Source organism: Arvicola amphibius, chromosome 3 (genome assembly GCF_903992535.2).
Source record: "Arvicola amphibius chromosome 3, mArvAmp1.2, whole genome shotgun sequence".
NCBI lineage: Eukaryota > Metazoa > Chordata > Mammalia > Rodentia > Cricetidae > Arvicola > Arvicola amphibius.
In genome coordinates, this window is record NC_052049.1 from 90,306,869 (window position 1) to 90,319,976 (window position 13,108).

The 13,108-nt window shown below is 49.0% G+C and overlaps 1 protein-coding gene across 1 annotated transcript; it reads left to right on the forward strand.

The window, feature by feature from the left end:
* Positions 1–347: 347 nt before the first annotated feature.
* On the forward strand, positions 348–12,592 carry Tspan16 (tetraspanin 16). The gene is given in 7 exon segments (XM_042054696.1): positions 348–408; positions 411–484; positions 4,750–4,854; positions 6,125–6,148; positions 6,150–6,287; positions 11,209–11,271; positions 12,428–12,592. Coding segments are annotated over 7 exon segments (630 nt in total).
* Positions 12,593–13,108: the final 516 nt, after the last annotated feature.

Sequence of the window (13,108 nt, forward strand, 5' to 3'; positions counted from 1 at the left end):
TTAAAGGCGTGCGCCACCACCGCCCGGCTCCATGACTTACTCTGTAGACGAGGCTGACCTCAAACTCACAAAGATCCATCTGTCTCTGTCTCCTGAGTGCTGGGATAAAAGGCATGTGCCACCACTGCCCAGCTGTTTTCTGTTTTGTTTTGTTTTAAAACTATGAGAATGTTTCCACATCACCACCAGCTCTGGATATTTCCCTGTTTAACATTTTTCGCTGGTTATATTAGCCTCTGCTTTCCTCTGGCCCCACCCAGGAAGACTCCCAATTGTACTACCCAATCTCCTTCTGTTTGGTCCTCATTGGCCTGGCTCTCGGGGTCATGTAGCGAAAGGTCGCACCGATGAAGGTCCTCGGGATGCCCTCTGCCTACCTCTGTCACTCTGGTTATGTGAGCCTAGGGATAGATGCATCACCTTAGTGCGCAGCCTCGTTGGGTGGTATGGAGTGACCGCGGAAAGCAGAGGCAGGCTCCTGGCTGTAAGTAGTCCGTACCTAGACACCGCGAAGCCCTTCCGTGAATCCATCCTCACTGCAGGCTCCTGGCTGTAAGTAGTCCGTACCTAGACACCGCGCAGCCCTGCCGTGTGTCCATTCTCACTGCAGGCTCCTGGCTGTAAGTAGTCCGTACCTAGACACCGCGCAGCCCTGCCGTGTATCCATCTTCACTGCAGGCTCCCAGTGCTCTCCCTCCGCAGCCCTTGTTTTAGTTTATATTCTATTTTCTTTGTTTTTTCAAGATAGGGTTTCTCTGTATAACAGCTCTGGCTGTCCTGGAACTCAATTTGTAGACCAGGCTGGCCTCAGACTCAGAGATCCGCCTGCCTCTGCCTCCTGAGTGCTGGGAATAAAGGTGTGTGCACTACCAACACCCAGCTTTGTATTTGTTTGTTGGTTGGTTTGGTTTTGGGAACAGGGTCTCAATAAGTAGCCCAAGAAGACCTAAAACTCAAAGATCCTCCTGTGTCCACCTCTGGGGTACTAAGAATAAAGGTGTTAGTTACCATACTGGTTCATACCTGGCTTTTTATTTTCCCCTTTGAGCGAGGGTCTCATTTAGTCTAGGCTGGTCTTATCTGGCTAAGCAGCCAAGGATGACTCTCATTCTCTTCCACTTTTCAAGTACAGGTTCCTGGTTTCCTTGTTTGATTTTTTAAATTTATTTATTATGTATATAGTATTCTGGGCACCAGATCTCAGATCTCATTATAATGGGTGTGAGCTATCATGTAGTTGCTGGAAATTGAACTCAGGACCTTCGGAACAGCAGTCAGTTCTCTTAACCTCTGAGCCATCTCTCAAGCCCCCCTTGTTTGATTTTTTTAAAAGATTTATTTATTTTCTGCCTATGAGTGTTCTATTTGCATGCACACTTTTATCCCAGGAGATGGCATCAAATCCCACTAGAAATGGTTGTGAACCACCATGTGGTTGCTGGGAATTGAACTCAGGACCTCTGGAAGAGCAGTCAGTGCTCTTAACTGCTGAGCCACCTTTCCAGCCCCACCCCCCTTGTTTGATTTTGAAACCAGTAGGTGGGCGAGGCATGCCAGTGCTCCCTCATGGTCCTCGCGTCTTCATCAACCTTGTCCTCCATATGCATCTGCTTTGAGTCCTCCCTCAAACCTCTCAAGAGGAGGCTCCCATCTTGCAGCTCCCTCAAGCACCCCAGGCCAGCCTGTACCTGAATCTTCCTGCATCTTGGAAACTCCCCACCCTCACCCACGTCTGAGTTCTTTCAAACTGGAACCCAGTAGAATGGGGGTGGGGCAGAGGACCAAACCTCTTCCCTCCTCAGCACCAGGTCGGTGGGATCCGCCGAGCAGGCTCCCAGCCCAGCCCTGTCCCTCTCTGCGTCCTCCAATGTTTCCCATTCCTGGTTATTGTCATTCTGGAAGTCGTGATGGCCTCCATGCTGCGTGTATTCTTCCCAATTGTAAGTACATAATTTCTAAGTTGCAGAAAGAGACAGACACCATCAGATATCTGATCCCCAAAGGTGTCCCCACTCCATGCCTTGACACCCAGGAACCCAGACATGGGGGAACAGTGGGGTGGGGAAGGAAAAGCTGGAAACCTCGGCCTTCCCCAGCACAGGACACCAGGAATTTGTCACTATCTCTCTTGTCTTCTGCAGGGAGATACGAGGTAACGGGCAAGGCAGGTACATTTGTAAGATGCCCAAAGATTAGGGAGATGGAGAGTCTTAGCCGACAGGCTCTGTCTAGAATCCTCAGGGAGAGGCTGAAGTCTGTCACTGCTCAGGGGTTTAAAAAGTTATGTACTCTATTTGGGAGGTGATAATGGAATGTGCTCATTTGGGGACAGGAAAAGTGGAGAAAGGAGACAGCCTTCCTATGGGTCACTGGGCCAGTCACAGAGTAGGACATCCATCTAAAGGCCTGGAGAAGGGCTGGACCTCAGTTCATAGACCTCCAGTCAAGCATCCCCAGAACCCTGTGAACCAGGCATGACGGTGTAGTCTGTGTCTCAGCTGTGGGGAGACCGAGACAGCAGAATCCCTGTGAGGGACCCTGTCTCAAAATACAAGGTGGAGGTGGCAAGGCAGCTCACTGGGCAAAGGTGAGTTTCATCCCAGGATTCAGATGGTGGAAGATGAGGACGGGTGCCTTTAAGATGCTCTCTGGCCTAGATATGCACATGCACACACACATACAAGTAAGATAAAGCAAACATAATCAAAACAAAACAGAAAACACAAGGTGGATGACACTCAGGGTTAGCCTCTGTCCTTCAGATGAATATGGGCACATCCTCCCCCCCCCCACCACCACAAGCATGCCTTTGGAGCCAGAAATCATGACAAACACCTGTGACTATAGAATCCAGGAGGCTGAGGCAGGAGAATGACGAGCTCCATCCAGCCTGGGCTACTTGCTGAGAACCTACCTCAAACAACACAAAACGTGTATCTAAGTTACTATACTCAAGGGCCGAGGAGCTGAGCTCTTGATTTACCTCTTCAGTTTGGGTCAATCGCATGAGGGCTGCGTGCAGAGGCCACGGACACTCGGGTGCAGTTGACACACGGGGACACAAAGCACAGGACCGGTCACCCTGGTGCAGTTGGAGGTACCTTTTGGGGGGAGACTGGGGACAGTGGTGGGAGGGGACGCTCTCAAGGTTGACCCTCCAGACGACCACTTTGAAGATCCCATTGCTGTGGCAGGGATTTTTTTTTTGAGACAGGGTCTAGGAGCCCCACGTGGCTGGTGGAAGCAAGGTGCGTGGCACCACGCCTGGATTCTGTGGTGCTGGGATTGAACCCAGCGCTTCATGCGTGCTCAACAAGTGTAACTAACACATCCTCAGCAATCCCAATATTTTAAAACCTTTATTTTAAAAATTTGGAGGCTAGGAAAGGTGGCGCACACCTTTAATCCCAGCGCTCGGATGGTCAAGGCAGGTGGATCTGTGTATTTGAGGCCAGCCTGGTCTACCTAGAGAGTTCCAGTGCAGTCAGGGTTGGAGATTTACTGAGACTCTGTGTCAGTAAATAAACAAACAAAATGATATAAAAAAGCTAAATTTGTCCTTTATGTGTTCCAAGAGGAATTTGGTTGGTCAAAGTAATATTTAATCAATCTTTCTCTGTCTCTCTCTCTCATAACCCAGTCTACTAGGTTCCAACTCACTGAGTAGCTAGGCTGACTATGAGCTCTGGACCCTTGTGCTTCCTCCTCCCCCTCCATCCCCTCCTCCTCCCCCTCCTCCCCCTCCTCCCCCTTTTCCTTCCCCTCTTCCTCTTCCTCCTTCTCTCCCTCCTACTCCCCCTCTTCCTCCCCCCTCATTCTTCTCCCCTTCCTCTTCCCTCCCCCTCCTCCCCTCCTCTCCCTCCTCTTCACTCCTCCTCCTCCCCCTCCTCTTCTTCATCCTCCCTCTCCTCCTCCCCCTCCCCCTCCTCTTCTTCATCCTCCCTCTCCTCCCCCTCCTCTTTCCCCTCCTCTTCATCCTTCTTCTCTCCCCCTCCTCTTCCTCCTCCCCTTCCTTCCCCTCCTTCCCTTCCTCCTCCTCCTCCTCCTCCCCCTCCTCCTCCCCCTCCTCCTCCCCCTCCTCTTCTTCATCCTCCCTCTCCTCCCCCTCCTCCCCCTCCTCTTTCCCCTCCTCTTCATCCTTCATCCCTCCCCCTCCTCTTCCTCCTCCCCTTCCTTCCCCTCCTTCCCTTCCTCCTCCTCCTCCTCCTCCTCCTCCTCCTCCTCCTCCTCCTCCTCCTCCTCCTCCTCCACGCTGGGACGACAAGAGTGAGCACCAGGTGTGGTTGCCTAGGAATCAGTTTTTAATGGAGTTGCAGCCAAACTTGTAGGAAAGAGCAGCTGATTTGGGTTCCATGGTTACTCGGTGGACCAGATGTGCTTGCCGGGGAACTCCTGCTCTTCCCCAGCCAGTACCATGGCAGCCTGAAGGAGTCAGTTCAAGCCCAGAACCATGAGGAAAAGGAGAGAAAGTGAGGTAGCCAAGGAAACCCTACTTCTAGCTCCATGGACTAAATCTCAACAGTCCCAGCACTCAAGTTAGAAGAAGTAGGAGGGTCGGAAGTTCATAGTCAGCTTTGGGTGCGTGGTGTATCTAAGGCTAGCCTGAGGCACATGAGACCCTGTCTCAAAGAAAAGAAAGAACAAGGGAAGGAGAGAGGGGAAGGGAGGAAAAAGGAGGGACTGGAGGCAGGATGCTCTCTCCATCAGTGACTCACCCTGGCTGCTTCTGCTCCTGGTCTCTCCCGGGAGGATCAGGATGTGGCCTCTGAGCACACCGCTCTGACCCCGAGGAGGAATTACTGGTACAATGGGTCGGATGACTTCTCTACACAGTGGAACATTGTCATGGAGAAGGTGACTGCACCCTACAGCTGCTGAAACTGACGTGATGTGAAGCTGAGAGGATGGAGCCAAGGGCCTCCCACACCTTAGACAATCAACTACTGAACTATTCTCCCAGGTACATTTTAACTTTTTAAAAATGACTCTCACGTAGCTAACCTGGCCTTGAACTCACTACTACTCTCCAGTCCAGCCTTCTGAGTAGATGGTCTCAAGAGCCTGGCCAAGTTTGATGAGCAGTCACCATGAGAGAAACGAACCCGTTAGAACTAGTTAGTTAGTTAGTTATCTAGTTAGTTAGTTGTTAGTTAGTTAGTTCTCTGTATTAAAGCACTGCTTGTCCAGAGTCAGACAACTGTGGATTGAAAAGATTGGAACAGAGCTGGCAAGATGACTCAGTCGGAAAAGGGCTTGCTGTGTACCCTGATGATCTGAGTTCAGGTCCTGGGGCCCGCGTGGTGGAAGAGAACAGCCTCCTGATGCGGTCCTCTGATCTATACACTGTGCTGTAGCAAAATATTCCATAATAATAATAATAAGTGAGAAATAAAAATGAAGAAAATGTAAACTGGGTGCAGTGGGACTTGTCTTTAATCCCAGTACTTGGAAGGCAGAGTTTCCCTGTATGTTTCAGACCAGCCTGGACTTCATGGCCAACTCCATACATTCAGGGCTACACAGTGAGCCGCTGTCTCAAAACAAAACAAAATTGTATTTAAAAGGACTGGGGGCGGATCACACCTGCAACCTCAGTACTTGGGAGTCTGAGGCAGGAGGCTCATCATAAATTCAACTCCCACCTGAGCTCAGATTGGGAGGTGACAGAGGCAACCTGGACAGGTCCTTACGAGGCCAGATTCTGCCCCATGATATCGGTGTCAGGGACATTTAACCAGAGCCCTGGAAGAGGAGTCTGGCAGCTCTGGGGTGACAGTGATTTCTTTGATGCTGTTTTGTTATTTAAAGGGGAGTCTTTAAATAATGTGCATGAGCAAGTGTGTATGTGTGTGTGTGTGCATGTGGAAGACAAAGTACACCAAGAGTCCTGCTCCGTCACTCCCTGCATTGTTTCCGCGAGGCAGAGATAGACTGGCAGCCGGCAAGCCCTGGTGATTCCCCATCTCTGCCTCCCAGCTGTGGTTACAGGCACACGAAGCATGCCTGGCTTTTTACACGGATGTTGGGGATTTGAACTCAAGTCCTCATGCTTGTGCAGCAAATACTCTTACCACTGAGTCATCTCCACAGACCCCACAGGGAGTCATTAAAACTCCTTTCGCAGCTGAGGTGCTGTGTGTCAGGGGCGGGGGAATAACTATACAGATTTTGATGGCTCTTCCTTTCAAGAGACAACCGGCCACTCCTACCCCAGGGGCTGTTGTAAATCCACAGACACTCTGGACTGTGATGGGTATAATGTGTCCTCGGATGTCATCTCTCAGGGGGTGACTCAAATGTTTTACTGTGTATCATCTTAGAGACCGAGGAGCTCACAATTGTGGGGACGGTGCTCAGCTTATTCTGATACCATCACTTTGGGTTAATAGATCAGTCTGCTGATACTGTAACGGAACACCCGAGATTATGAACTGAAAAAGACGGAACAGTAACTGGTCAGGGTGACTCATACCTATAATCCCCAGCATGGAAGAGACTGAGGCAGGGGGATCATTGAGTCTGAGAGGCCAGCTGGGACTACACTGCAATAACCTAATTTAAAAAAACAAAAAGGAGGAAGGCTGTTGAGAAGCCTCAGTGGGTACAGGCTTACCATCAAGCCGGAGACAACCTGGGTTTGGTCCCTGCGACCCACTCAGCAGAGAGACAATTCTCTCAGGTTAACCTCTGACTTCCCACATGTAGGTCATGACATGTGCACCAGGACCATGGGCTTACAATACAATAACGAAGGAAAGAAATAAGGTGGAGAGACGGCTCGGTGGTCGAGTCCCAGCACTCACATGGTGGCATAAAATTGGCCATCATTCCATTCTGTAGGCACCAGGGAACCACAAGCTACATAAAGAGAGTGACTAAGGCCATCTGAGTGAGGACAATCAAGGGTCCCATTGCTGTTAGTGTGCAGGGCTTCCTTTCCTGGGATCTGAAAGAAAAGGGGGTTTGATTGCTAGGGGTTCAGTACTGGTGGCTCCTGGTTTGCATTGACACGATTGGGTTAAAGGATCTCGGCTCTGCTGTCCTCGCCCTGCCCCATGAGGCATCTGATTGTTCTCTTACGCACAGCCTACTATGCATACGTATAAAGTGATGAATAAGGGGGTCTACCTGAAAGTTTACTTGAGGCCACAGTTCACCTTTCTGCACAGGAAGCATAACCAGTCCAGGCTGGATTGACCGCTTAACCTCACATCCAGATACACTGAGATTCACTTGAACAGAAACTCTGATGGGCCAGGTGGTGGTGGTGCAGGCCTTGAGTCCCAGCACTCGGGAGGCAGAGACAGGTGGATCTCAGTGAGTTCAAGGCCAGCCTGGTCTACAAAGTGAGTTCCAGGGATGTACAGAGAAACCCTGTTTCAAAAAACAAAAAACAAAAAAGAAAAGAAAAAGAAAAAAATGAGGTGGTGTTGAATACAGTTAATTCAGCCCTTCTGTTCATATGTAAAGAGCACTCAGAAATAAGTAACACTGTAGTCAGTGCATGAATAAGTCCTTAATATGTGTGAAGCGCTGAGTTCAGGCTCAGTGAAAGGGGAGGAAGGGGGAGGGGCTTACAAGCTCATAATCCCAGCACTTTGGAGGATTAAGCCTGAGTCAAGCCTGAGGCCAGCCTGGGCTATATACTGAGATAAGGTCTTAAGTAAACAAGCAAGTAAATATAAATAAAACCTGGGAATATAACTAAGTAGATAGTGTGCTAACACAGAATGCACCAGACCTTTGGTGTGGTTCCCGGGACCACATAAACCAGCTATGGTTGCACACATTTATAATCCCAGTATTTGGGAAGGGAGAACAGGAGAATCAGTTCAAGATCATCCTTAATACATGGGGAGTTCTAAGCTAGCCTGTGCTACGTGAGACCCTGTCTCAAAACAAAAACCAAAACCCCAGGGGCTGGAGAGGTAGCGTGGTGTTAAGAGTGCTTGGCGCTCAGTCATGAGAACTTGTGTTAGATCCCACTAGACAGCTCATACATGCTTAAAACTGGGTTTCTAAGGCTGTGCTTAAAACACTGTGACTAAAAGCAGCCTGGGGAGGAAAGGATTTATTTCACTTTACAATTTTTAGTCTATCATTGAGGGAAATCAAGGCAGGAACTAAAGCAGAGGCCATAGAGGAACATTGTTTACTGGCTTGCTCCTCATGGCTTGTTCAGCCTGGTTTCTTATACAGCCCAGGACCACCTGCCAGACATGGTACACCCGCAGCGACTGTACTGGGTCCTCCAAATGGTTTACCACCACAACACCCACGCGACTGTACTGGGACCTCCACACAGTACCCCACCCACAGCACCCACGCAACTGTACTGAGTCCTCCACATGGTACACCCACAGCGACTGTACTGGGACCTTCACATCAATCATCAATGCAGGCAGATGGCCCATGGCCTGCCTACAGGACAGTATAATGAAGGAATTTTCTCAGTTGATGACTTCCCAGATGACTCTAGCTTATGTTATGTTCACTGAAAAAAAACCAGGACAACATAGCTTTGGCATTTTGACACACCAATACAACACTATTAAGCCAGAAGACTTTCTTTCTTGTTTATCCCTAGGATCTCATAGTAATATCACAGTAAAAAAAAAAAATTCCAACTTTTTTCTTGCTTTTTCAAGACAGTCTCTCTGTGCAGTCCTGGCTGTCCTGGAACTCTTCTGAAGGCCAGGCTGGCCTCAAGCTCACAGATCTGTCTGCATCTGCCTCCAAATAGCCAGTATTAAAGTCATGTGCCCCCACTGCCCTGCTTAAAACCAAACCAAAACCAAACCTGAAACATTCGAACTTTTAAAAGCCCCATAATCTTTAAAAATTCAAAGACCTTAAAAGTAGTCTTTTTCAAGTGTTCAAAGTCTCTCTGAAAATCCGAAGTTTCTTAATTGTGGGCTTCTTTAAAATAATAATAATAAAAAAATAAGTTCCATACTTTCTTACTCCAAGAGGGAAGAACTGGGTACAGTCACATTCAAGCCAAAGCAAAACCAGAGTTCAGCAATGTGAAACTCAGTGCCAGACTCTGAGACTCATGGTGTGGCTCTCAAGGGCTTGTGTAGCTCCTGTCGTGGGGTGTGACGTACAATCGCTTAGGTCAGCCCCACTCCAGAGCAGCTGCTGAGTTTGTTGGTCATCCCATGGTAGCGGCTTCTCCAAAATGCTTGGATCCCATTGCCCCTGGGATGAACTAACTTTCAATGGTCTCTACTAGGGGCTGACCCTGCCGGAAATGCCAAGCCTCAGGTGCTTGCCACGACCCCTCCCTGTTGAGAGCAGTGAGACCCCAGATCCTGAATTTCTTGTAATCCCCTGATCTGAGTGCCTACAGCTGCTCTGAGCACGAGACCTTCAGGAGTTCCTGATGGCAGGAGAGTGGTTTCTGGTTGGGTTTGGCTGAGGCGTGGCTATCTCTATATAATCTGCCTCTGACCACAATAAAGGGGGATTCTTGGGGAATTCAAGGATGACCCGTGTTGCTGTCTTTCTGTTTGTCTATGTCTGTGTATTTTAACCTCCTGCCCCTTGCCCGAAGCTCGGTAACTGGGTGCCAGTGCACCGAACGCAGACACTGGGGCGCGGTGCGTGGCAATTGGAGGTGTCCACCAAGATTTCGGCAATTGGATGTCTCCACCGAGATATTGGCACTTCCAGGCTGGACTCTCTACAGCAACTGAGGTTGCATTTTCAAAGTGGCCTCTCGCAGTGCCCAGCCTCAGCGGCCCTCCATGACATCTCCTGTCTTCCAAGGTCAGCTGCCAGTGCGAGGTACAGTCTCGGCCTCCTCTGGATGCAGCTTCTGTGTGCAGAGCCCGAGGGAGCGCTTTCCGACAGATCTCACCGTTTTCCGATAGATCTCATCTCAATGATGTGCCCTCTTAGTCACAGCTGAACCTTCAGCCCTAGCTGATAAGTATCGACCGTTTCAGCAAAGCTGAGGTTTCAGTTAAGTGGGTTTTCTCTCTTGTTAATCACAGCCAATCTTTTGACTCCAACTGACCAGAACTATAGACTCTTAATTCAAAATGTTGAATGGCCCTCATAGGGTCTTTAAGGGCCTCTCAAACTTCCCTCTGAAACGTCTCAAGCCAGGTCTCCATGCTATTCTTAGTTCCCACAGCTCTCATTAAGTTCTTGTTCTAGAGTTTTTATTGCTGTGGCAACACCAGGACCAAATGCACCTTGGAAAGGAAAGGTTTATTTTGTTTACACTTCACAGAGGGAAGTCAGAGCAGGAACCTGGAGGCAGGAGCTGATGCAGAGGCCATGGAGGGGAGCTACTTGCTGGCTGGCTCCTCGTGGCTTGCTCAGCCTGCTTTCTTATAGAACCAAGGACCACCAGCTCAGGGGTGGACTGCCCACAGCCAAATGTGCCCTCCCACATCAATCGTTAATTTAATAAAAAATGCCCCATAGATCTGCCCACAGGCCAATCTGAGAGAGGCATTTTCTCAGTTGAAGTTTCCTCTTTCCAGATAATTCCAGTTTATCTCACGTTTCCAAAAAGCCAACCAGGACAGATACCCTCTTCTGTCCTCTGAGGGTACACACACACATACACACACTCATGCATGTGTGTGTGCGTTTAAGCACTCTCTCTCTCTCTCTCTCTCTCTCTCTCTCTCTCTCTCTCTCTCTCTTTCTCGCACACGTAAAGTATTAATAAAATAAAAAAGTAAAACTAAAACAAAACAAAAAAAGAGAAAGAAGGGAGAGAGAAACAAGGCAGTGATGGTGCGCGCCTTTAATCCCAGCTCTCAGGAGGCAGGGGCAGGAGGAGCTCTGTGAGTCTGAGGACAGCCTGGTCTATTTAGTATGATTTAAGACAGCAAGGGCTTTATAAGACTCTGTCTCAGGAAAAAGAAAGAAGAAGAAAGAGAAGATAACAGCTGATTCATTCCACATGTATTCTTGAAGTTCTTGCAAAACTCTCAGAGCACTGGTCCCCTCTAGGGCTGGGTTTGGGGTCGCCAAGGCCCAGAGAGGCTCTTTAACTTGTCTGAGCTCACACAGACTCTGAGGAAGTGCTGAATGTTATACCCATTCTCTAGCACAAATTGGGAGAAGGGAGAGAAAAGGAGGCCAGGCCAGAGATGAAAGAAATCCAGAGTTCTGCATCGTCCACAGGGACAGGAGTGGCCAAAAGGTGGGCGTCAGAGAGCCCTGGAGTCCCTGTGCTGCTAACAGCTAAAACTTCTGAAAATCACCAGGACCCTGAGTGGAGTCTCCTTGGGGGCAGCAGCAGTACAAGTAAGTTCCCACCTCTCTGGGACAAATTCATCTTTTTTTTTTTTAAATGACAACAAATAATTATTGTTTGAACACATATGCCACAGCACATGCGTGGAGATCGGACAGAAGACAGTGTGTTAGAGTTGATGCTCTCCTTCCAACAAGTGGATCCCAAGGATCAAAACTTGAGTCATTGGGATTGGCCACTAAGCTATCTTCCCAGCTCCAGTCAAACTCTTTTATGACGAACAAAGAAAATGGTAAACAGTGTTCTAGGGGCCACAGACATGGAGATGAGGGAAGGGTCTGAAGTCTCTGCTGTGGTGAAGCCAAGAGTCAAGAGAAGACAGAAAAATCTCCGTTCAAAACACTTGATGTGTAGCTGGACAGTGGTGGTGCATGTAAAGACATCCTAGCACTTGGGAGCAGAGGCAAGAAGATCTCTGTGAGTCTGAGGCCAGCCTGCTCTACAGAGCAAGTTCTAGGACAGCCAGGACTACATGGAGAAACCCTATCTCAAAACAGTAACAACCGGGTGGTGGCGGCACATGCCTTTAATCCCAGCACTCAAGAGGTAGAGGCAGACAAGTCTCTGTGAGTTCGAGGCCAGCCTGGTCTACAAAGCGAGTTCTAGGACAGGCTCCAAAGCTACACAGAGAAATCCTGTCTCAAAAACAAAACAAAACAAAACAAAAAACCTAGCAACAACAAACAAACAAACAAATAACACTTGACGTTGTGGCTGGGGATGAAGCTCAGCTGGTAGAAGGCTTGCCGAGTATGCTAGGCCTGTCTTGACGCCTTTACCCTAAACCTAGCATAGTGGCACATGCTTGTAATCCTAGCATTTTGTAGGTGGATCAGAAGGATCAGAGTTCAAGGGCATCCTTGTAGTGGGTTTGAGGTCAGCCTGAGCTACATGACACCTTGTCTCAAAACAAAGGTTTAAAGAAACTTAAAACATTTTTTTTTGAGCTGGGTGGTGGTGGTGTACGCCTAGTACTCAGGAGGCAGAGGCAAGCGGGTCTCTGTGAGTTTGAGGCCAGCCTGGTCTACAAAGAGTTCTAGGACAGCGAGGGCAGAGAAACAAACAAAAAAACCAAACAAACCCCAAAACGTTTTCTTGGAAATAAAATGATAGCAGTAAGGAAGCCAGGACGGCTTCTCTGAGGAGGTGTCATCTGACTCAGTGCCTGAGGAGGTGAGTACCAGTCTGCCATGGGCTGGAAAGGTGGCTCTGTGGCCAGAGAGCCAGCAGCACCCACAGTTCCAGATCCAAGGGATGCAACAGTCTGGCCTGGTTGGGCACCTGCACCTGAGTTCATGTAGTCTCACCTAGACAAACACACAAAGGAAAACTAGCCTGTGCTGGGTGTGGTGGCACACAACTTTAATCCCAGCACTTGGGAGGGAGAAGCCGGGGGAATCTCTGGGTTTGAGTCCACCTTGGTCCTGTGGCTAGATGAGAGTGAGCTGGGGGGACGTAGGATTTATTGACACAGATGATTTGTGAGCTGTGGGTTCAGGGAGAAGCTTGACTCTTATTTGTTACAGTAAGTTGTAGGAGGCTTTCTTGGACCAACAGCCCCCAAATCATGACATGGAGGCTTCTTATTAATTATGAAAGCTTGGCCTTAGCTTAGGCTTGTTTTTAGCTAAAATCTTATAACTTAAATTAACCCATTTCTATTCATCTACGTGCTGCCATGTGGCTGTGGCTGCTACCTCTCTTCCTGTGTGTGTCCATTTCTGTGTCCTACTTGTCCTGCTTCCTCTCGGTCTCCTCTGGCATCTCCCCCATGCCTAGCTTCATCTCTTCTTTTCTCTCTGCCCGGAAGTCCGGCCTAACCTCCTC